General features: G+C 37.0%; 1 protein-coding gene across 1 annotated transcript; it reads right to left on the minus strand.

Moving 5' to 3' along the window:
* Positions 1-17505: 17505 nt before the first annotated feature.
* Positions 17506-24060, minus strand: USP26 (ubiquitin specific peptidase 26). The gene is given in 3 exon segments (XM_037146346.2): positions 17506-19974; positions 19976-20018; positions 24038-24060. Coding segments are annotated over 3 exon segments (2535 nt in total).
* Positions 24061-24159: the final 99 nt, after the last annotated feature.

A 24159-nucleotide genomic window follows, 5' to 3' on the forward strand; every position in this document is an offset into this window, starting at 1 on the left:
AACAACACACCTATATCAAAAAGTCATCATGACAAGTTAAGGGTTCTTAGCAAATCTATTTGATACAAAGAGACAAACACACACACACACAAACAGACAAAATTATATTCAGAAATCAGTGGCATTTTTATACAACAAAATGAACTATCAGAAAGAGAAACTAAGAAAACAATCCCATTTATTATTGCAACAAAAAATAAAAACTACTTAGGAATAAGCCTAACCAAGGAGGTAAAAGACCTGTACTTGGAAAACTATAGGACATTGAAGAAAGAAATTGGTGAAGATACAGATAAGTGGAAGCATATACCGTGTTCATGAAAGGAAGAATTAACATTATTAAAATGTTCATGCTACCCAAAGCAAGCTGCAGGTTGTAGCACAATAATGCCTATTTTATTATAAAATATTTTATTACAAGATCATAAGCATGTAATTATGTAACATAACGATACCACATTCAAACATACCATATGACATTTTAGGTGAAATGTTCAAATTAAAACTATAAATTATTACACCTATATTATTACCATACCAACCACACTCGGGCAGGCATTACTTCTGCCAGACCCTGTATTGATTCAACACCATTCCTATTAAGATACCAATGGCATATGTCACAGATCTAGAACAAATATTCCAAAAATTTATATGGAACCAAAAATGACCCCAAGTAGCTCAGCAATCTTGAAAGAAGAACGAAGTTGGAGGGATCATGATACCTGATATCAAATTACACTACAAGCCCAATGTAATCAAAACACTCTGGTACTGCCATAAGAGCAGACACATACATCGATGGAACAGAACAGAGGTCCCAGAAGTAAACTCATGTCTTTATAGTCAATTAATATCTAACAAAGGGGGCACAAGTATACGCTATAGTAAAGACAGTCATTTCAATAAATGGTGTTGGGAAAACTGGACTAGACCACCAACTTACACCATATACCAGAATAAACTAAAAATGGAGAATGTCTTAAACATAAGTCATGATACTTAAAAATCTAGAGGAAAACATGGGCAGTAAAATTTCATATATCTTGTGTGCAGTATTTTTGCCATATATCTCCTTGGGCAAAGGAAATAAAGGAAAAATAAACAAATAGGGCTATATCAGATTTAAAATCTTCTGCACAGCTAAAGAAACCATCATCAAAATAAATATGGAACTGAGTCTATGGGAGAACATATTGCCAATGACACATCGCACAAAGGTTTAATCTCCAAAATATAAAAAGAGCTTATATGACTCAACAGCAAGAAGACAAATAATCCAATGAAAAAAAATGGGCAAAGTACATGAATAGACTCATCTCCAAAGAGGACATACACATGGCGCATAGATGTATGAAAGGATGTTCAACATCGCTAGCCATAAGAGAGATGTGAATTAAAACCACAATGAGATATCACCTCACACAGGTCAGAATGGCCATCATTAACAAATCAACAAACAAGTACTAGTGAGGATGTGAAGAAAGGGGAACCCTCATGCACTGTTGGTGGGAATGCAGACTGGCACAGCCACCGTGGAAAACAGTATGGAATTTCCTAAAGAAATAAAAGTGGAACTGCATTTTGACCCACCAATTCCACTGGTGAGAATATACCCAAAGAATTCTTAAACACCAACTCAAAAGAATTTATGCACTCTCATGCTCATAGCAGCGCTATTTACAGTAGCCAAAATTTGGAAACAGCCTAAATGCCCATTGGTAATTGAGTGTATCAAAAAACTGTTACATTTACTTACACAATGGAATACTACTCAGAAGAAAGAAAGAACAAATCACTACCTCTTGCAGCAGTATGGATGGAACTGGAGATTATTATGCTAAGTGAAGTAATCTAGTCAGTGATAGACAAATACCATATGATCTCACTTATAAAAAGAGTCTAATGAAGAAAATAAACTGATGAGCAAAACAGAACCAGAGTCATAGAATCATGAAATAGACTGACAGCTGTAAGAGGAGAGGAAGGAGGGGGAACTGATTGAAAGAAGATGACAGGATTAGTCAAAGAACACACGTGAAGGACCCATAGACATGGACAACAATGAGGATACTGATTATGGATGTCGGGGGTGGGCTGGATGAGGAGGGCCTTAGGGGGAAAGGTGGGCCAGCTATAATAGCATAACAATATAGTGTTTTGAAAAAGACATAGGGTAGCTAAATGAAAACAAGACATATACACATATGTTGTCTACAAAAGACTTACTTTATACTGAAAGACACACACAAACTGAAAATAAAGAGATGAAAAAGTGTATTTTGTTGCATCCACCAACGTGAGAGACAAATTGTCAAAAACTTGCAGAATTCAGAAATGTTATTTTATTGGCCAAAGTTTTAACCTGCGCAGGGGCGGACCCTCAGAGTGTCCGGAGACACGGTGCTCATAAGAGCCGCAAACGAGAGCCGCCCTAAGCGCTTACAGCTAAGTCTTTTTATAGACGCGAGCAAGCAAGCATTGTATAGAAGCAAATGTGGTTGTTAGCTATTGGCTACTTGGGTGGCGGGAGCATGACCTAAGCTTTCTGGGTTTTGAGTAATGGAAAAATTTTAACCTAGACACTTGAACACGTGGTCCTCTACTTGTTCAGCCCCATTGGTTTTGTAGTTCCGCCTTCTCCACTCCCTATGTTCTTTCTTAACTTCCTTGTGGTTTCTGCTCTAAGTTCCTCCAGGCCAAGTCTCTTTAAGGCAGTCCCTATTTTATTCCCTATTTTTCTGGTTTCAACATATTTTAGGGAAATGGTAACAAAAAAAGCTGGGAAAACAATACTTATACTGGACAATATAGACTTTAAAACAAAGGCTATAACAAGAGACAATGAAAGATACAGCAATGCCGCTTCAGGAAGGATCCAAAACACTAAACTGAAAAGACATATGTATCCATATGTTTATTGAAGCATTATTTACCATAGGCAGGATATAGAAGCAACCTATGTGTCCGTTAATAGATTAATGGATAAAGAAGTGGTACATATATACAATAGAATATTATTCAGCCATTAAAAAGAATGAAATCTTGCCATCTGCAGAATCATGGATGGACCCAGAGGGTATTTTGCTGAGTGAAATAAACCAGAGGAAGACAAATACCATATTTACTTATATGTGGAATCTAAAACCTAAAGTAAACAAACAAGCAGACTAGAAACAGACTCCCAGATACTGAGAACATTTTGACCCTTGCCAGAAGGGATAGTAGTGGGGGAGGTGGGTAAAAAGATGAAGATATGAAAAAGTACAAATTAGTGGTTACAAAATAGTAATGGGGTGCTGTAAACTACAGCATAGGGGATATAGTCAATAATATTCTAATAACTATATATGGTGTCAGTACTAGATTTATTGGGGTGATCAATTCTTAAGTTACATAAATGTCTGATCACAGGGTTGCATACTTCAACCTAATATAATATTGTACATCAACTGTAATTGAAAATTAAAAAATATTTTAAAAAAGAATTTCACAAAGGTATGAGTGAACTGTAAAAAACTTTAACATGGTCTCAATATGGACATGGATGCCACCTTTACTTCCTCATATTGGATTTGTTTCACTAGGATTCCATTTTACAAGGTGTGTGTATCCTATTCTACATAATTATGTTATCTTTTTTATTATTTATTTATTTATTTTTAGACAGAGGAGAAGGGAAGGAGGGAGGGAAAGAAACATCAATGCGTGGTTGCTTCTTGCACACCCCCACTGGGGCTTCGCCCGTAACCTAGGCATATGCCCCAACTGGGAATTGAACCGGTGACCCCTAGTTTGCAGGCTGGCACTCAATCCACTGAGCCGTATCAGCTGGGGCCAATTGTGTTTTATTTATTTATTTATTTATTTATTTATTTATTTATTTATTTATTTATTTATTTATTTATTTATTTTTAGAGGGGAAGGAGAGAGGGAGAGAAACATCAATGTATGGTTGCCTCTAGTGCATCCCCTGCTGGGAACTGGCCTGCAGGGAACTGGCTTGCAACCCAGGCATGTGCCCCGACTGGGAATTGAACCACAATCCTCTGGTTCACAGACCTGCGCTCAATCCACTGAGCTACACCAGCCAGGGCTAATTGTGTTATCTTTAATATAAGTAATGCTGTCCCTGTATATGAGAGGGTATTAATCAGCATATTGTCTCACATTAATTAAATGTAAGTGAGCAATATAAAGATTCTCAGCCAGCTCTTTAGTGGTCACTTACCTTGGGTAGGTTCTTGGTGACCCACCTCAACCTTAGGGGGCAGAGTTTTATATTCTGTGTTAGTGCTACTGTTTGTTGTGATATAAAAATGAGGCTTAACATATGTTATGTTATTGCTATGCCCATCTCTTCATTGAGATGCTTTCTTTTTCCCACATATCTGAAATTATGTGCAACTTTCAAGGCTCAGTTCAGCTGCCAGGTCTGCCTTTAAGCTTTCTCCATTCAATGCAGAGCACAGCAATCCCCATGGTCTAAAATTTGATAGCTCTCAATGGTTGCTCTCTTTGGTGCTGTATAGTTTCATTAGTTATATTTTCATATATTCATCATAGACTCGGAAGATTATTAGTTGACTGAATTGATTGACTATGGTTTGGTCTAGGCTGGTAGCACTGGAAATGAATGAAAAGGAAAAGATGGATGATTGATTGGCTATATGGTGGTTGAGAAAGAGGATAGAGATAGAGAGGATACTATTATTATTCAATGTTGGTAACCCCACTAACAGAAATAGATCAAGTTCTCTGTTCTTAGCTAGATTATCCACCTTTTTGTGTTCTAGTATGGATGAATTATTCATTTAATCCTTGTTGATGTTAATTGAATTCACTTCAACTAGAAACTCTTCTCTTTTTGGTAGTTGTCCAAAGTGTCATTGTAGTGCTCTCCATACCATTCTTCTGTTTGGGTTGGTACTTGTCAGACACTGAAGGGACCAGTATCCACATAAATCTGCCACCCTGTGTTCCCTTTTTTCCACTTGTATCCTATATGGGTAAATTGAATTTACAACCACACCTTCCCTTAGTCATACACTCTTCCCTTCAGAACCTCATGGTGTTACAACTACCTCTCTCCCTCTTGATATCCTTATGTTCATTTCTATTGGCTAAAATTTGGGAGAAAAAGTACCTAACCCCATGAATACTGGGGTATTATATCTGTTCATGGTTTTCTTCTTTAACAATAGGAGTATCCCCAAATAATGTCTTCCTAATAAGGAATTTCAAGCACTAGCAGAGTGATAGATTACATAAGGGTAAGTTTTTCTTTAAAGGGCAAGATACCAAATATTTTAGGCTTTTGGGGTCTTTTCACAAGTACTAGACTGGGCAACCATAGCAAGTTAATACAAAAATGAATCTATGTGGCTGTTATCTAATAATATTTTATTTACAAATTAAAAGAGTGGGCTGTATTTACTCCACAGATCATAGTTTTCTGAATTCTGGCCTACAGTTTTACCTTTTGGCATCCCCAGTGTTTCTCAAATCAGAACACAAAAGTAGTGGTCATTTTTCTTTATCTATCTATCTATCATCTAAACATCTATCTATATCTATTTATCTACCTACTTACCATCTATGTATATATAAGTATTTCTGTAGCAGGAAATTTTGTGATGCGCAGAAAAGGATAGGACACATGTGTTTCCATTGAGAATCTTGGTTGTTAATGTCATAGCTGTTGAGATTGTGAAGAGAATTTCAGAGGTGCCTTACAATGGCATCAGGAAAAATTAGAAGAGGGAAATAAGGAGTGTCTATCATATGAAATAGTTCATTCCTGGAAACCTGTTTATTTTATGCAGTAAGTTTTCTGCTGCAAAAGTGGTTTAAACTAAGGATAGTTCTTGCAATAATGAAACTGAATAGATAGCTGCATGAGAGATTTATTAAGTAGCATAATAAATATCCTCTTCAACAAATAGTGCTGGGAGAAGTGGACTGGTACATGCAAAAAATTAAAACTAGTCCACCAAGTTACACCATTCACCAGAATAAACTCAAAATGGATAAAAGACTTAACCATAAGCCAAAATGCCATAAAAGTCCTAGAGGAGAACATAGGCAGCAAAATCTCAGATATTCCACACAGCAATATTTTCACTGATACATCCTCTGTAGCAAGGAAAACAAAGGAAGGGATAAACAAATGGGACTACATCAAATTAAAAAGCTTTTGAATGGCTAAAGAAAACATCATCAAAATGAAAAGGGAACCAACCACATGGGAAAACATATTTGCCAAAGATAACTTGGACAAGGGTTTGATCTCAAAAATATATAAATAACTCATATGATTCAATGCCAAGAAGAAGAACAATCCAATTTAAAGAGTGGACAAAGGACCTGAACAGACATTTCTCTAAGGAGGACATACAGACATCCCAGAGACATATGAAAGGATGCTCAACATTACTAGCCATCAGAGAGATGTAAATTAAAACCACAATGAGATATTACCTCACACAGGTCAGAATGGCCATCATAAACAAATCAACAGATAAGTGTTGGCAAGGATGTAGAGGAAAGGGAACTCTAGTGCACTGTTGGTGGGAATGCAGACTGGTGCAGCCACTGTGGAAAACAGTATGGAATTTCCTCAAAAAGCTAAAAATGGAACTGCCTTTTGATCTGGCAACTCCATTGCTGAGATTATACCCTAAGAATGCTGAAACACCAATCCAAAAGAACCCATGAACCCCAATGTTCATAGCAGCACAGTTTATAATAGCCAAATGCTGGAAGCATCCCCAGTGCCCATCAGTAAATGGGTGGGTCAAAAACTCTTGTACATTTACACTATGGTATACGGCAGCAGAAAGGAGCTCCTACCCTTTGCGACAGTATGGACGGAACTAGAGAGCATAGTGCTAAGTGAAATAAGACAGGTGGTAAAAGACAAATACCATGTGATATCACCTATATGTGGAACTTAATCAACAAAAAAAGCAAGCAAGAAAAATAAAACAAGAGGCATGGAGAGAACAAACTGAAAGGGACCTGAGGAAAGTGGGAGGGAGATGAGGGAGGAAAGGGACTAGTTTAAGAACAAGTATAAATGAGTCACTGAGGTGGACAATAGTGTGGTGATTGACTGTGAGAGGCAGAGGCTGGGGGATGGGCAGGGCAGTGGAGAGCAATGGAGGAAAATTGGAACAACTGTAATAGAAGAACAATAAAAGATATTTTTCTAAGAAAGTAGGGTTTTGCGTTTCTTATTTTTACTACTGTCCAACTGAAATTTTACACCTTGGTTTATCTGATAATGATTTAGTATTATAACATAAAATCTAGTGTGTTTTAACAAAACTAACTTTGATGCCCATGCTTTTAAAATAATTTATTTCTTTTTGCTATGAATTTGATTTATTTTTATTTAATCTTCATTGTATTTTTTTCCATTACCATTTAGTCACCTTATACCCCCCTCTCCCCAGGAATCACCACATTGTTGTCCATGTCCATGAGTCCTTTTTCCTTTTTGCTTGATCCCTTCATCCTCAACCTCTCTCTCCACTAGCTGTCACCTGTTCTCCATCTATAAGTCTGTCCTCATTTTCCTTGTTAGTTCAGTTTGTTCACTAGATTTCACATATAATCTAGTGAACAAATGATTTCACATGAAATCATATGGTATTGGTCTTTCACATATGATTTCACAAGAAATTGGTCTTTCTCTGACTGGCTTATTTCCCTTAGCACAACGTTCTTCAGTTCCATCCATACTGTTGCGAAGGGTAAAATTTTCTTCTATTTTATGGCCAAGTAGTATTACATTGTGTAAATATCCCATAGTTGTTTTATCTACTCATCTACCAATGGACAATAACAGTTTACATTCAATATTAGTTTGTATTACTTTCAGGTGTATCACATAGTGGTTAGACAATCATATACTTTACAAAGTGTTCCTCCTGATATTTACAGGTTCCACCTGTTGCCATACATAGTATTACAATATTATTGAGTATATTCCCCATGGTGTACTTTACACACCTGTGACTATTTTGTAATTACCAATTTGTGTTTCTTAATCCCTTCACTTTTTTTCACCAAGTCTCCCAATCTCTCTGACTTCTGGCAACCCTCAGTCTGTTCTCTGTATCTATGAGTGTCTTTCAAGCTTTTTTATCTGTTTACTTTGCTCTTTAGATTTCTCATATAAGTAAAATCATATGGTACTTGTTTTTTCTGATGGACTTATTTCAGTTAGCATAATACTACCTAGGTTCATCACTGCTGTTACAAATGGTTTAATTTCATTCTAATTTTATGGCTAAGTAATATTCCATTGTGCCACCAGTTTTTTATCCACTCAGCTATTGATGAACATTTGGGATGCTTCCATATCTTGGTGATTGTAAATAATGCTGCAATGAACAAAGGAGTGTTTATAGTCTTACAAATTTGTGTTTTGGGTTTCTTTGGATATATATCCAGACATGGAAATGCTGGGTCATAAGGCAGTCCCATTTTTAATTTTTTTCAGGAACCTCTATACTGTTTTCCACAATGACTGTACCCATCTACATTCCCACCAACAGTGCACGAGGATTCCCTTTTTTCCACATCCTCACCAACACTTGTTTGTTGATTTATTGGTGATGGCCATTCTGACAAGTATGAGGGTGATATCCCATTGTGATTTTAATTTGCATTTATCTGATGATTAGTGACATTGAGCATATTTTTATATGTCTATTGGCCATCTCTATGTTATCTTAGAGAAGTGTCTATTCAGTTTCTCTGCCCCTTTCTAAATGGATTGTTTGGGGGATTTTTGATGTTCAGTTATTTTTTTTATGTTTTGGATATTTAACCCTTACAAGACATACCAATGAAGAATATCTTCTCCCATTCATTAGGTTGTCTTTATGTTTTGTTGATGTTTTTATTTGCAGTGCACTGAATCTATAGATTACTTTTGGTAGTATGGGCATATTATATAATATTAATTCTTCTAATCAGTGGACATGATTTATGCTTGCATTTATTTGTATCTTCAGTTTCTTTCTTCAGTGCCTTATAACTTTCCAAGTACAGGTCTTTTATCTTTTTTGGTTAAATTTATTCCTATGCATTTTATTATTTTTGGCCCAGTTGTAAATGGGATTGCTTTCTTAGTTTCCTTTTCTGATAATTCATTATTGATGTATAAAAATTCAAGTGATTTGTGAATATTTATCCTGCTTCTTTACTGAATTTATCTATCAGTTCTAGTAGTTTTTGGTGGAATCTTTAGGATTTTCAATATAAGGTATCATATCTTCTGTAAATAATAATTTTATTTCTTCTATAATAATTTAGATGCCCCTTGTTTTCTGTCTAATTGCTGTGGCCAGGACTTCCAGTACTATATTGAATTACAAGTGGTGAAAGTGGGTATCCCTGACTAATCCTGATCTTATAGGAAATGCTTTTAGGGTTTTTTTCTTTACTTTTTTATTGCCAACACGACTGTAGACGTTCTCATTTCCTCCCCCTCTTTGCCCACCTCCACCCAGCCCCCATCCCCCCTTCCCTCTGGCCATCACCACAATTTTGTCTGTGTCTATTAGTTACATATATAAGTTCTTCAGCTAATTCTTTCATCTCTTTTCCAGTCCCACCCTCCCTCCCCACTCTGATAGCCAGCCCTCAGTCTATTCCACATTTTTAATTTTTTCCTCATGTGTATGTTAACTGTGGGTTTGTCATATATGATCTTTATTATGTTGAGGTATATTCATTCTATCCTTCTTGTTGAGAGATTTTATCACAAATAAGTGTTGGAATTTTTCAAATTCCTTTTATGCATATATTGATATGATCATATGATTTTTATCTATCATTTTGTTATGTAGTGTATCAAGTTAATTGATTTGCAGATATTGTACCAACCTTGTATCCCAGGAATAAATCCCACTTGATCATGATGCATGGCCTTTCTAATGTATTGCTGAATTCAGTTTGGTAATATTTTGTTGAGGATTTTCTCATACAAGGTAGGGCAATAGTTTGTTTAGAGATGAACATATAAAAATAATACAATAATTAATAATAGAAGAAAACCTTTTTGTTTCATGTATTCAATACTCACAACTTTAAACCTACCTTTGCCCATCCCTGTATATATTCATCAGGGATATTGGCCTAGAAATTTGTTTCTTTGTTGTGTCTTTATGTGGTTTTGGCATTAGGATAATGGTGGCCTTGGAAAATGAGTTTGAGTCTTCCCTCCTCTTGAGTTTTTGGAATATTTTGAAAAGTATAGGAGTTAGTTCTTTGCATATTTTGTAAAATTCACCTATGAAGCTATCCAGGCCAGAATTTTGGGTTCTTGGGAATTTTTTGATTACTACCTCGACTTTGTTAGTTGTAATCCTTCAACTAACAAAATCTGTTCAGTTTCTTCTTGATCCAGTTTTCAGGGATTGTATGTTTCTAGAAATGTATCTTTTCTTCCAGATTGTTCGATTTGTTGGTATACAGTTGTTCATAATATTTTTATACTCCTTTGTTCATAATATTTTCTTATACATATAAGTATGTCTGTGGTGTTAGCTCTTACTTGTCCTCTCTCATTTCTGATTTCATTTGGGTTCTCTCTCTCATTTTATGATTCTGGCTAAAGGTTTATCAATCTTTTTTATTCTTTCAAAGAACCAGCTCTTAGTTGCAATGATATTTTCTGTATTTATTTTATAATTATATTAATATTTTGTATTTAATTATATTGATTTTGCCATTACAGTGTTCAAGTGCTGGGTCTGTGGCTACTCAGCAAAAGTATCAGGGTACAGCAAAGCTAATCACCCCCTACTTGGCACCTGAAAGCCTTTGTGATAGGGCAGGATCCAGGGATTCATCATAGTGAGGCCAGTACAACTTCATCAGGCTATCTACATGTGGCTTCTTCTGTAAATCTGGATCATAAGATTTCTGTTGAGTTAGTCTTCAGTTGGTTATTCAGGTTGATTGTTCTATAGTGTAGCTGTAATTCTTGTTTTGTCCTGGCAGGAGGTGAGTCCAACTTGCATTTTCTCTGCTGACAGCTTAGAAACTCACTCATGCTTTTCTTAAGGTATACTGAGTTTGTGGACTTACATAACACATGTAATGGTTAGTTTTATGTATCACCTAGATAGGCTACAGTCCCACCCAGTTATTTCCTTAAACAATAATGTAGGTGTTGTTGTGAAAGAATTTTGTAGACATGGCTAATGTTTACAATCAGTTGAATTTACATAAAGTTTACCCTTGGTAGTGTGGGTGGGTCTTACTCAATCAGTTGAAAGCCTTAGAACAAACCTGAGGTTTCCCAAAAAAGAAATTCTGCCTCAAGACTGCAGCACTTTTGAGGCTGTCAGCTTTCCCAATGGATTTGATATTCAAGATTGCAACATTGACTCCTGCCTGAGTTTCTTGTTGCTGGGCCTGCCATACAGAATTCAGATGTGCCAGCCTTAACTTGTATGAGCCAATCCTTTAAAATAAACCTCTTTATACATAAATATATGCATATATATTTATATGCATACATACATATAATATATTAAGTTTGAAAGAGTAACCTGTATCTCAGGTATAAAACTTTTTTTCATGAGCAAGTTACCTATGCTAAAACTCAACCTTGCAAGTAAGGAAGGCATCCTGCATGGACACCATACTGTTGCTGCCTAGCACTGTGATCCTCAGTGTCTGGTACTGATGTTACTCTCCTTCTACCACTCACACACTATCAAGGAACTGAAGTGGCGAACAGAGTCACCTAGAGATCACAGTCCCAGTGCTGCTTACAGGCCACTGAAAATTTAAGGGGGGAAATGTTAAACTCTTCTAGGTTACAGAAACATAGTTTGCTAAGACTTGTTTTGAAATATTTTATTGGTTGGGCTCAACATGGTGAGCATAAGTATGACCAGGTTGATAGAGGAAGAATATGGACACTACAGAGTGGTGTCCTAGTTGAAGGTGCCTGTCATTGACATGAAACTGTCTGAACTGCCATCATCCCCTAAAATATTTAGAGGTCTTTATTGTTATTCACACAACAGATGAAGCATAAAAATATCTTATTTAAACTTATTATGCCTTCATATCTTAGTCCTCTCTTTCCAGAAGTTGTATGAGCAACTGGAGTATTATCATTCTCCATCCAGCATTCCCTGCACTACTTTACACCAAAAGAAAATCACCAAATAAAATGAAAACACAGAATCTTGCATTAAGATCTTTGGATTTTATTGTAATATTGGAGCTAAAATACCTAACATGCTCAGCATCTGTATCAGTCTGTGTCCAAATCAGGGCATAGAAACTATAATTATTTAAACAGAAATTTTTTTTAATATGGACGAAAACACAATACACAGCTTAATATTTATATTGCCCTCAAAAACTTTATTGAGAAAACTAAGCATTGAAAGATGTTATTTCCTTCCTTCATGCAAAGAAAAACTCTCAAAATATCTTTTACCACATTTTACACAAAGATTTCTTTTTAAGATTTTATTTATTTATTTATTTATTTATTTATTTATTTATTTATTTATTTATTTATTTATAGAGGGGAAGGAGAGAGGGAGAGAAACATTAATGTATGGTTGCCTTTTGTGCATCCCCTGCTGGAAACTGGCCTGCAGGGAAGCAGTCTGCAACCCAGGGATGTGCCCTGACTGGGAATCAACCGCGATCCTTTGATTCGCAGGCCCTCGCTCTATCCACTGAGCCACACCAGCCAGGGCTTTAAACAGAAATTTAATACAAAGAATTATTCACCTGTGATAAAAATAACTATAGGATATAAGAAAAATCTATATTTTATCCTAGAGTTGAGGGAGAATATTTAAGAAATAACAAATTTTGAGAGGGGTCCAGATCTCCAGGGCTAGGCTTCAGATCTTATTAAAGATGTAGTTGCATCCTGCTGGATGGCAGAGAAGTTTGATGGTTGGCCTGAGCCAGACATGGTCTGTAGTCATTGGGAAATCAGTAAGCAACCATCTGGAATACAGGTGGAATGCAGTTGGGATGCAAAGAAGCATCAGTCAGTGTATGGGCATACAGAAGAAGTGGTGTCCCCATTGGTAACCATCTAGGACACAAGTATGGCTACAGCCAATGACCAGGTATGCAATTATGCAGAGGGACTGAGAATACTGATGTGACAGGAGGCCTAGAATGTGGAGGACTGGGCAGTAGAAGGGCCATGGAATACAAACCTGGGGAGGGCACACAATCAGGCTACAGTTCTATAGTTTGTGGTGTTCAGGTTGAAATAACAGCAGGAAATCACCCACAGGCCAGGCTGGAGCTGTGAAGGTCATCAGGGAGCACACATTCTGGTTTTGTGGCTGGGTTAGTGCACCACCAAATATAGTCACATCATACTGCTAACCCATGTCAACAACTGGAAACAGTAGATAGCCCCTTTCTTATACTTGCAATGCACTTCTCACACATCACACTGAAAAAGCTCAACATGTGTTTACTGTAAATGAGATATGTGTAGAGAAATTCTGCCCATTACACAGAACATAGCTGAAGGGTCAATTTGGAGCTGGCAGGCAATACATTGATAATTGTCATAGCCCATCCCTCTGGTTGCTTTGCTTTCATATGCACCTGTCTACATACATTTGAACTCTCTTACAGCGAAAGACAATTCTGTACTTCTACCTAATAGATACACCAATCCTTTTAGATGTCTCACCATTCTCCCCAAATTAGATAATTCAGAATCTCAAGTCATTGCATTCATCATGGGTTCTATTAATTATTCCTCAAATTCAGTCAGGCATTGATTGATTATTCAATTACCTAAAGGTTAAATTATAAAATTAACCCCCAATAACTTGTGCATAGAATAACAAATAGGAAGGACAGAGAAAAAGAGAATGGTGTGTATCTACAAATACACAGTAGCATATACTAAACATAAAGAAAATATGCAAAGCTACCATAGTTATTGTTTCTAGTTCTTAGCTGTTCAGTTACCAATTACAACTGCCCTCACCCTTGGATAAAACCTCAGATGCTCTGGATTCTTTACCTGGTGGAGTGCTGAAAACCATTTCCCAAGGGTCTGGGTGCTAAATCATTCTGCTTTTTATTATTGTCATGATAATTCTCCATTAACTTTTATTATTGTGTAGTAGGTATAATGTGGGTACTACAGAGATGTCCATATCTTCATATTTATTTAATATATGAAGGAATCCCCCAAAACCCTGAAATTATCTTCTGAAGGGCAGGCCCCTTTTAGTACCAGCTAGGTGACTGTAGTTCCCCCACTAGATGAGTGTTCTACAAACCCCTCTGTATCAGTGTACCAGCTGGGGTTGTAGTGAGAGGCTGTGTTTAGCCTCAGTGAATTTTTCTGAAGGCTCTTTCAACACATTTACCCATTTTGTAACAACTGCCCACACTGCTGGATGCTCAGCAGTTTTTGACCAAAAATGGCATGACCCACATGCCCCACACTCCCTATTTACCCAATCTGGCCCTGAGTGACTTTTTTGTTGTTGTTTCCCTGGATTAAAAAAGTCCTCAAAGGAAAACATTTTACCAATATGCTAGAGGTGAATCAAACAATGGCAGAAGCACCAGAAGGCACCAAAATTGACCAGTTCAAAAATTGTTTTGAACAGTGAAAAATACATCTGAACAGGTGTTTTGCATCAAATGGAGAAAACTTTGAAAGTGACTGAAGTTTAAATGTATAACAATAAATACACAATTCTTTATAAATTCTGGGTTGTTTTGGGTTCCCCCTCATAATAGTACAAGACAAATAGGAGTTAAAGGTGCTAATCTACTAATCTTAAAATAGAAAGATTATCTTAGATTATGTAGGTGAACCAGTTCTCAATGTGGTTCTTAAAGGTGGAAGCAGAAAGCAGAAGAGGGAGAACCAAAGATGGCAGTGTGAGGGCTGATCCTGACATTACTGGCTTTGAAGGTGGAGGTATGAAGCCATAAATGAGTGCAGTTTCTACAAGCTGGGAAAGGTGAGGAAAATAGATTGTTTCCTTAGACAATCCAGAAGTGTTGTAACCCTGCTAATGTCTTCATTTTAACCCAGTGACACCCATCTTAAATTCTTGACCTCTAGAAATGTAAGAAGATAAATTTATGTTGTTTTAAGCCATTAAGTTTGTGGGTTTTGTTACAGAAGCAATAGAAAACTAATACACTGGGTGTCAAAGAAAGTTTTTATAGCCATGGATTACCGAAAAATATCTTCTGTAAGTTAGAGAACCAATTAAAATCCATAATAACTAACAGCCACTGAGTCACTGAAGAATTAACATTTTATTTTAAATAACAGTATAACAGGTAGATAGTATATAGCCACTCATCATGCAGTCAGAATTTCTTCTCACAGGGCAATGATGGATTCCATCCAAGCCATCTGTCCAGGACAGACCCTCCCTCTTATGGATAACCCAACCATTTTCTTCACCTTTCAATTTTCCCTACATTTGCAAGTGCTAAAAGCTGAAGAGCAGCATGTTCAGAATGTGTAGTGCAAAAAAAAGAGTGTGTAGTACTCTATATGCTACACCCCAATTTTTAAAATGTCTTAAAACTATTGGCATCATCATTCTCCTTTCAAAACAAAATGGCTTCTATCTCACTCTTACCAAAGCTCCTGCTGTGATGCCAATGTAACTGGGCTCAGTTTTAACTATTCTAGAGAAGTAAAAAGCATAAAACTGGGAAATAAAACTGTCACTTCCTTCCTCTAAATGTAACTTCAGCCTTACCCTTCAACCAGTTCAGCAGTTGAAGTACTGCACAAGTTAAACAAATCTCTCATTTTTAGGTCTGTAGCACTTTCTTCCATGAGAGTGATTAATTCAATCTAGGAGATCCATACTACTTGCCTCAACAATCTTCACCTCCCATTCAGATCTATATACAATTCCAAAACTTTAGAATCTGGTTTTCCCTCCAGAGGGCATTTTATAACTTTCTCACACCACTAAATTCCACTTCCTTCCTTTAAAGGTCTTTTGGATTAAGAGAATCAACAAGCTCTTGGATTAATAAAGACCATACCCCATATACAAGGTGGGGGATACCCATGTTGGTAAAGGAAAGACCAAAATTAAATTCCTTAGTGTGATGTGAGATAGCCTCTTGGTACAATCAGCTTGTTCATAACAAGGAACAAGGTGTTACAGATTCACTGCCTGAAAGGCAGGAAAAAGCTAGGTTACAGAGATGGTACATGCTTAATATTATGATAACTAAATCCCTGAATCACAGGGAGCTCTAACAGAATATTACCAACCCAGGATCCATGAGGCTCTTACTCAGAATCAAATCATATTCAGGCACAAATTTTTGACACTGTATGAAATAAGTAATAAGTAAAATGTTCAAATCCTACAAATCCACTTTAAAGCATGTATTGCTTACTTATTGAAGGTATAAGGCCACCATGCTATAAAGTACAGAGAAGCGAGATTAATATGGAATTAGTCTTATAGTGCTGAATGCAAATGATTTTTCAAGGCTTCAGATAAAGTTCTAGTCATCAATGTTCCTTTAAGGCAATGCAAGCATCCTTCCAAGAAGACCAAAATGGCAAAATGGGCTCAGCTCACCAAGAACAGCTTGCTAGCTGACAAATAACAAAAAGTGGCTCAATTTCTTTAGGGCAAATAAACTTCTTTATCTTCAAGGTTTAAGCTTGATGGTATATAGCCTCTTTTTAGGAAAAGGAGGACTTTAGCAAACAATTTGAAGACTTGGTCTAGTGTTCAGTCTCATCTCTATATGCTCAAGAGGATTTCTAAGTTTCCATCTTTATTTCCTATTTATTTCCTGGATCCCAGCAACTTTTTTTTTATTGACAGGACCTTCACAACTCTTTTGTTTTGTTTTTCCATGACTCCAGAAACTATTTTTTCAACAAATTGCTGTGTATGATCAGCAGAAAAATAATTTGTGTGTTTTGATAGTAACAAGTTTACAAAGGAAAGACATAAGCAAACATAAGAAAAAATGTAATCAAACCCCACTACAAAATATAAACATTTCAAATATATAATAGCAAAGCACACCAACATACCCTACACACTACAGCAGTGGTTACCCTACTTTCTCAAGCATCAGAACCAAGATGTTACCTACCCACCCAGAGTTTCTGAATATGTAGGTTTGTAGTAAAATCCAAGAATTTGCATTTTAACAAGTTCCTCCATGCTTTTGATGCTGCTAGTTCAAGGGCTGTACTTGGAATCCACTGCATTAGAATATGGAAAGCACAATTCTAGTTTAATAACAGAGAAGAATGCTTATTAGGCACAACTATGGGATTGAGGTGACTGTATCAGGGCTAGAACAGACGTTTCCCTATAAGTGTTTCTACTTGAACTTAGTTCCTGGATGCTAATTGCCTCCTCATCTTTGGCTAAAGTTCAGAGTTTTCCTCCCATGGAAGAAGTGATAGCTAGTGAGGCAGTCAAGCAGATCTGGGCAACTAGGTTCCTCTTATTTCTTCCAATGTTTTTTCCCTGCCCTTTTGCTATGAGGCTGGGAGCTGCCTTCCCTTTCTATCAGCTCTTTAAAGATATCATTGTGCATGTAAAAGAAGATGTATCCAGTATGAAGCCTAGCCTTCAGCATCAGAGCTTCCTGGATACTTGATACTTGCATATCATTGTAAGTAAACCAGGCCTGCCTCTCGAAGTCAAAGGCATCACTAATATAATGGCCTGAATGTAGGCTATTCCCAAGATGGCTGACAACACCAATCAGCTGATAGGCATATCGATCTCTCATCTTGGAATTTCTTTTTTGTTTATTGGCTTCAGCATTTTTCTTCTTAGGTAAAAAGTCTTTGTGCCCAAGGTTTTTATTGAAACCCGATGCACCTAAGGAATTCACATTGGCCTCTTGGAGACTTAATTCTGGAGGTCTTCTAAGGTTCTTTGTGTACCACTGGGCATCTGGCTCCTGATGGCTGTGAAGCGATTCCTCCTGAAGGGGCTGTTCATAGATTCTCATCTTTTCATGCTGCTGGATCTGTCCAGCTACATTTGAGAACTTTTTTGAAATACTGGATTTTTTATCCTCATAAAAATCTTTAGTAGTCTCAGTGACACTATCAACAGTGGCAAACACATTGGTTTTCTCATATTTCTCTAGGTTTGGATTTCTAGACACTTTTTGAAGATGAACTTCTGCAAGACATGTGTCTGAGCCACTGGTGGGTTTACCTTTATCTTCACAGATCACAGAAATGTTGACATCTTCTAGATACCTCACTAATCCTGGTACTAAAGGCTTTTGTTCAATTGCTGTGCCATAACCTGAGTTTGCTGATATGGGTTCTGTTATACTGTGTTTAGAATATTTTCCCAGGTCATTTTGTTGCTGTTCTTTGCTTGACCCAAAAATATGGCACTTTTGTGGTTCAGACTCGTTCTCTGACTCCACGTGTAGAGCCAGACAATCTTCGCATTTTGAGGTCAACTTTGTTGAAGATGTCAATGACCTAAAGATGTCAGAATTCATCTTTTGAAAAAAATTTAAAAATTGGAAATCCTTAATATGTGCATTCTTGTCCAAGGGAAGAGGTGGCTGGGTACTTTCATTGCAATGAGAAGATAACTTTAAATATTTAGAAATGATGACTTGCTGGCCATCCTTCCTTAATGACCTAGACCGGTGAAAGCTATAACGTTTCAGATGAACAATGAGGACCCTGGGTAACCTATTGAATTTGTGCACTCCAACAGATCTGTTGTGGTTACACTTCCCACATTTATACTCAAGCTCTTCTGCTCCAAAAAAAACATCTAAAGTAGATTGAATAGACAAAGGATATGTTTTTCTTCCTTGGGGAAGATTGATGGATAGATAATTACTCACTTCTGCCTTGAGAACAACCTGACCACAGGCTTCACAAATAACAGAACGCAGCAACTCAACCTCAAAATTAGTGATGATAGGACAAACAAGCATTTTGATGACAGCGCTGTCAGCAGAAGCCTGTTGAGATGAATCTTCTTCCTCAGATTCAATTTTAGTCTTCCAAATTTTGTTTAATTTTTCCATGTTCTCTTTCATCTGATCTAAACAGTGACCTAAAAACTCATGAGCATCATTCTGTGAGTTGTCAGAGAATATCTCTGCTACTGTTGAAATGGCATTTTTAATACTGACAAGTAACTTCTTCTTGATTTTTATGCTATAAATATCTTTCAGAACAAGAAGTTGTGACAGGCACGTGCTAAGAGCATCAAACGGAATTTTGCTCCATGGGAAACTCTGATAGAGTAAATCATAAGCAAAGGGTGGAATCGAAAATAGAGCCTGTAAAACTGCATTCATATAACAGGTGTTTCCCAAGTTGGGCAGGCCTTGACAGAGTTTCTCTGGATAAAAGTCAAAGGTCATTTTGATTCTGTCCCACTCTGGGTCATCCTCACTATACAATGGTTCCAATAGAAGTGCCAAATATATCTTCTCAGAAAGAGTTTGGAGAAGACAAGTGCCATATAGGTAAGGATTTCCAGTAGAACAGGTCTTGAGTAAAAGTCTCAAAGTTAATTTGTTACTTTCTTTTAACTCTTTTAATGACATTTTTTTCTTCTCATAGTGTCTTCTGTTCTTCAAGGGATTTGTCTTGAATTTCTTTTCTCTTACAGATTTATTATCCTCCTGCAATTTCTCATATACCTCTAAATTGGATGATACCATCCTTTTTCTCTTCCCCCATCCCTTTTCTACTAACTCTTTACAGGTAAGTGTTGATATCTCTGATGTATACAAAGGCATCTTCTGAAGGTCAGGTGTTCTACTTTCTTCTCCTATGTCAAAAACTCCACTTCTTGACTTCTCATACATCTCATTAAATAATTTTTTGTTGATCTCCTTCTGTGTTTTTGTGCTGTTAAAGACACCTTTATCCCTACCAGGCTTTGTGGGTGGTTGAATATTTTTTTTGGCGGACTCTATCCAGGAACATCTTCAGCTCTTCAGCGTCTCTGGAGGATAATCTTTTAATAAACAAAAAAGTATTATTTTGGAAAGTTAAATGCAGATAATTTTGTTTTTCTTCATAGGATCTAAAGACTACATTTTAATATTATTACCCAGCCAAAAGGTTGTATATTCTCCAGTGCTGAAATAAACCATCAGTCTAACTTTCTCCTTTCCTTCTGCTGTTTCAGTGAATGCTTCCTTTGACTTAAACATCCCAGTCTTCCTATTCCATATTTGGACAAAACCATTAGGGCAGCCATATATTCTTTTTTTTTAATAATTTTAAAAAAATTTTATACTTTATTTATTTATCTTTAGAAGGGAAGGGAAGGAGAGAGGGAGAGAAATATCAGTGTATGGTTGCCTCTCATGTGTCCCTTGCTGGGAACTGGCTCCTGCTAGAACTGGCTTGCAACCCATGCATGTGCCCTGAATGGGAAGTGAACCACAATCTTTTGGTTCACAGGCCAACGCTCAATCCACTGAGCTACACCAGCCAGGGCCAGCCATGTATTCTTTATAAATAAAATACATGCATATCTTGTATTATTGACAATCTTAAGTTCCAAATTGTGTTACAAGTTTGCCCCTGAAGACAACAGTAAAGCAAAGGGTCTTTAGTTCTCTATACAGAATGGGCCTGTTTCTAGTGTTGACTTTATATTACAGACTTGTAAGGTTCTAGATACTCACTCCTTTAGTAATAAAACCAATATCCTTCAAGAGTTGTCCACAGTTACACAAGGCAAGAGCTGTCCACAGTTAAACAAGGGCAGTCTTGATTCCCAGTGCAAGACTGCTACTGAAAAAAAAACAAGAAAAATTATTTAATCTATCAGAGAAATGACTGGCTAGAACTCAAACTCTATCCCCATATACTAAATCCCTTTTCCACTACAATACTAGATTAATTCTGTATTAATTTCCCCACTTCAACTGAAATCATTAAACACTTGAAAGATCTTCAATACATAAGTGAAGAGTATGATGAAGAGTGTCACAAGTCTATGCATGCAATATGCCAATCCTTCTGTCAATAAGTGAATAAGAAAATAGGAGGCATTATGTGGTCCTCAACCTAAGTCCCAGAATCTATAGGACTTCATACACAGGCCACTAATAGTTTATCTACCTCCTTCCAAATGCAGTTATGTTCCTATATTTCATATGGAACCAGGGGAGTCCACACACTCTATCCCATGTTAAAGCATGTACCAAAAAATTGGCTATCTCTAGCTCCCACAAGCTAAGATGACCTGGTATATTCTAAGCAATCCTGATTTTCAAGATAGTGCCAGGCAATTAAAACTTTAAAGTCATGCTGAGCAAGAATATAAAAAACTATCAATCCTAATTGCAAAATGTAATCAATTGAAGGAGAACGTAAAAACAATTCTAGCCAATCAGAATAAAAAAGTGCTAGACCGGGGGTGTCAAACTCATTTTCACCGGGGGGCCACATCAGCCTAGCAGTTGCCTTCAAAGGGCCGAGTGTAATGTTAGGAGCTAGAGATAGCCATTTTGCATTAGGATTAATTTTGAAAATTGGTTAAAATGATGACTGAGACTCAGTTCAAGACTGTGATTATTATGTTGTACTACTGAACAAGCAAACACATAGTATAAAAGATTTACAAAAAACACCCTACTACATATGATGAGTGGAGAATTTCCTACTGGCTCTAATGTTGGCTTCATTGTTCCCATGGAGACATGCCCAAATTTCGAGATCATTATAATCCATGCAGACTGAAAAAATTCCCAGGGTGAAAAAGGAAAGAAGGCAATGGCCTGGTGTCCTTTGGCCATTATAATGGGGGGAAAACAAGTTGCCACTCAAAGGCCTATAAATTTCTTACTAAGTCCTTATTTACTTTCTATTTGTTAATGCATCATTGTATGGCTTAGAGGAAAACTGGTTATGGTCAACATGGGTGATTTATGTACTAAACAACATCATCTCTAGGACCTTTATCCCTGCTTTCATCACACCCCCAATTATGTTCATATTCACCTGTCTAAAGTAGAATCACTAGTAGATTCCCTAAGTCATCTGGGTTGAGGAGTACTGTCAATGAAGACTTGTAGTATAACTGGACCACCAAAATGGGCAAATGAGAAAATCACATGAAACAACTTCTGGCAGGCCTTAGGTCTCATACTCTCTTTTCCAGAGAATATTATCGAACAACTTCAGGACATATTTAGCCATCCATGGACAAGTAAGTAAAAGGCATTTTACTCAGGGCTAATTATGACACCTACATAAGTGAGTGTGAGATCTGTCTGTGCTCCAAACTACATGGAATTCAGATTGTAAAGTAAACATTTTTTAAATTAATTTTATTTAGTTATTTTTCAAGTGCAGTTTTTTTTTGTCTATTTCTCCCATCCCAGCCTCCCCCGCCCCTTGCTCCCCACCTCCCTCCCATTGTAAAGTAAACATTTTTATAATCACAGTCTAGCACACCGGTGGCAAACACAAGGACGGGAGGCCAAATCCGGCCCTCCACCTTGCTTTATCTGGCCCAGCACCTTGTTTCTCCCCAGCAGCAGTGCTGAGCTCTCACTTAACTGTTAAGGAGTAGTTACACTTATACAGTCCTAACATTAGACTCGGCCCTTTGAAGGCAACTGCTAGGCTGATGTGGCCCCCCGGTGAAAATGAGTTTGACACCCCTGGTCTAGCACTTTTTTATTCTGATTGGCTAGAATTGTTTTTATGTTCTCCTTCAATTGATTACATTTTGCAATTAACATGAATTGCCTGGTATTTGCCTTCCACAAGCTAAATTGGGTTAGTTTCTTGAAATAATCCCATTCTTTATTCCCCAGCTGCTTTCCCTTTCAAACCACAAGTGACACATATTTAACCACAAGTTAGGTATACCAAATTTGCCTGATTTGGGTCGTTTCTAGTTTGAGAACCCACAGAATTCTGAACTTCAGTCCAAGAACTCTCCAAACAAGTTCTGAGGCTTTGCAAACATGCCCCCCACCTTTGCCTTAGCACTGTTTAATTAGTCTCACTAAGTGATAAATCTGCAACCCCAATTCTTTTTTTTTAACTTTTTAAAAATTTTATTTAGTTATTTTTCAAGTATAGTTTTTTGTCTGTAACCCCAGTTCTTTACTTATTAACGCTTCTATGTATACTGCCTACTTCAGGAGAAGCCAGACGCCTCCAACAATTCTGCTCATTATCCTGTGAGGTCCCTAACATTACCCTAACAGAAATTAAGTGAAAAGAAAGAGTAAGACAACAAATCATTAATGTAGAGAGAGAGTCCAATAGCGTTATGAGGAATAGCACCACAACACTACATTAAGACCACCACATCCTATATGTAAAAAGTCAAGGCAAAACCAAAAACTTAACCTACCACTAAGTGTTCCAAAAATATGACGGAAAAAGATCAACGAAAGAGCCAAACACCCCCTAACCTCCCCACTCTTACCTGTCATCCTGAGGTTAGGGGGTGAAGGGATTGAACAAAAAAGAAAAAGGACTCATGGACACAGACAACTGTGTGGTGATTGTGGGATGGGGTGAGGGAGGTATAAAGGTACTAAATGGTTAATGGAAACAATACAAAAAATGCCAAACAATGGGTAACTCTGCTTGTCATCCTATATAAAAATGGCCAAATGACTAAAAATATACATAAGACTTTCAGTCAAATGTTCCAGCTTTTCAAAAACAATTCTAACATCTCTGTGAATACTTAATAAACTTTTGATAGTTGAAGGCAACGACAGACTGTTGAGTACCCAGTATGTAAAGGAATCATTCCCAAAGCCCTGAAATTTCTAAGAAGATATTAAAATGGACTTCAGATATGCTGCTGTTCCCTAACAATTAATATACCATCCTGTTGGCAGTGTGTATTTCTCTCTAAAATAGTAAGGCTCTTTCCAATGGACACCAGTATAAGCCCGTTGGTATTGAGCACTGAACAATTATGTTAAAAAGACAATGTTTAATGATCCTCCACAACTTTAGGTTATGAGGTATCAAAATCAATGCCCCTACCTGCTTTTTCCATCCTTAGCCATCTACAGGACACACCGACGACTTTGAGAAAGTTGTGTAAGTGACTAATATCCCACTGACAACATGGTCAACTCTAGCATATCTGGCTCACTGACAAAAAT

Source organism: Artibeus jamaicensis, unplaced genomic scaffold (assembly GCF_021234435.1).
Source record: "Artibeus jamaicensis isolate MK-2021 breed Jamaican fruit bat unplaced genomic scaffold, CSHL_Jam_final contig_240, whole genome shotgun sequence".
In the NCBI taxonomy this organism is placed as follows: Eukaryota; Metazoa; Chordata; class Mammalia; order Chiroptera; family Phyllostomidae; genus Artibeus; species Artibeus jamaicensis.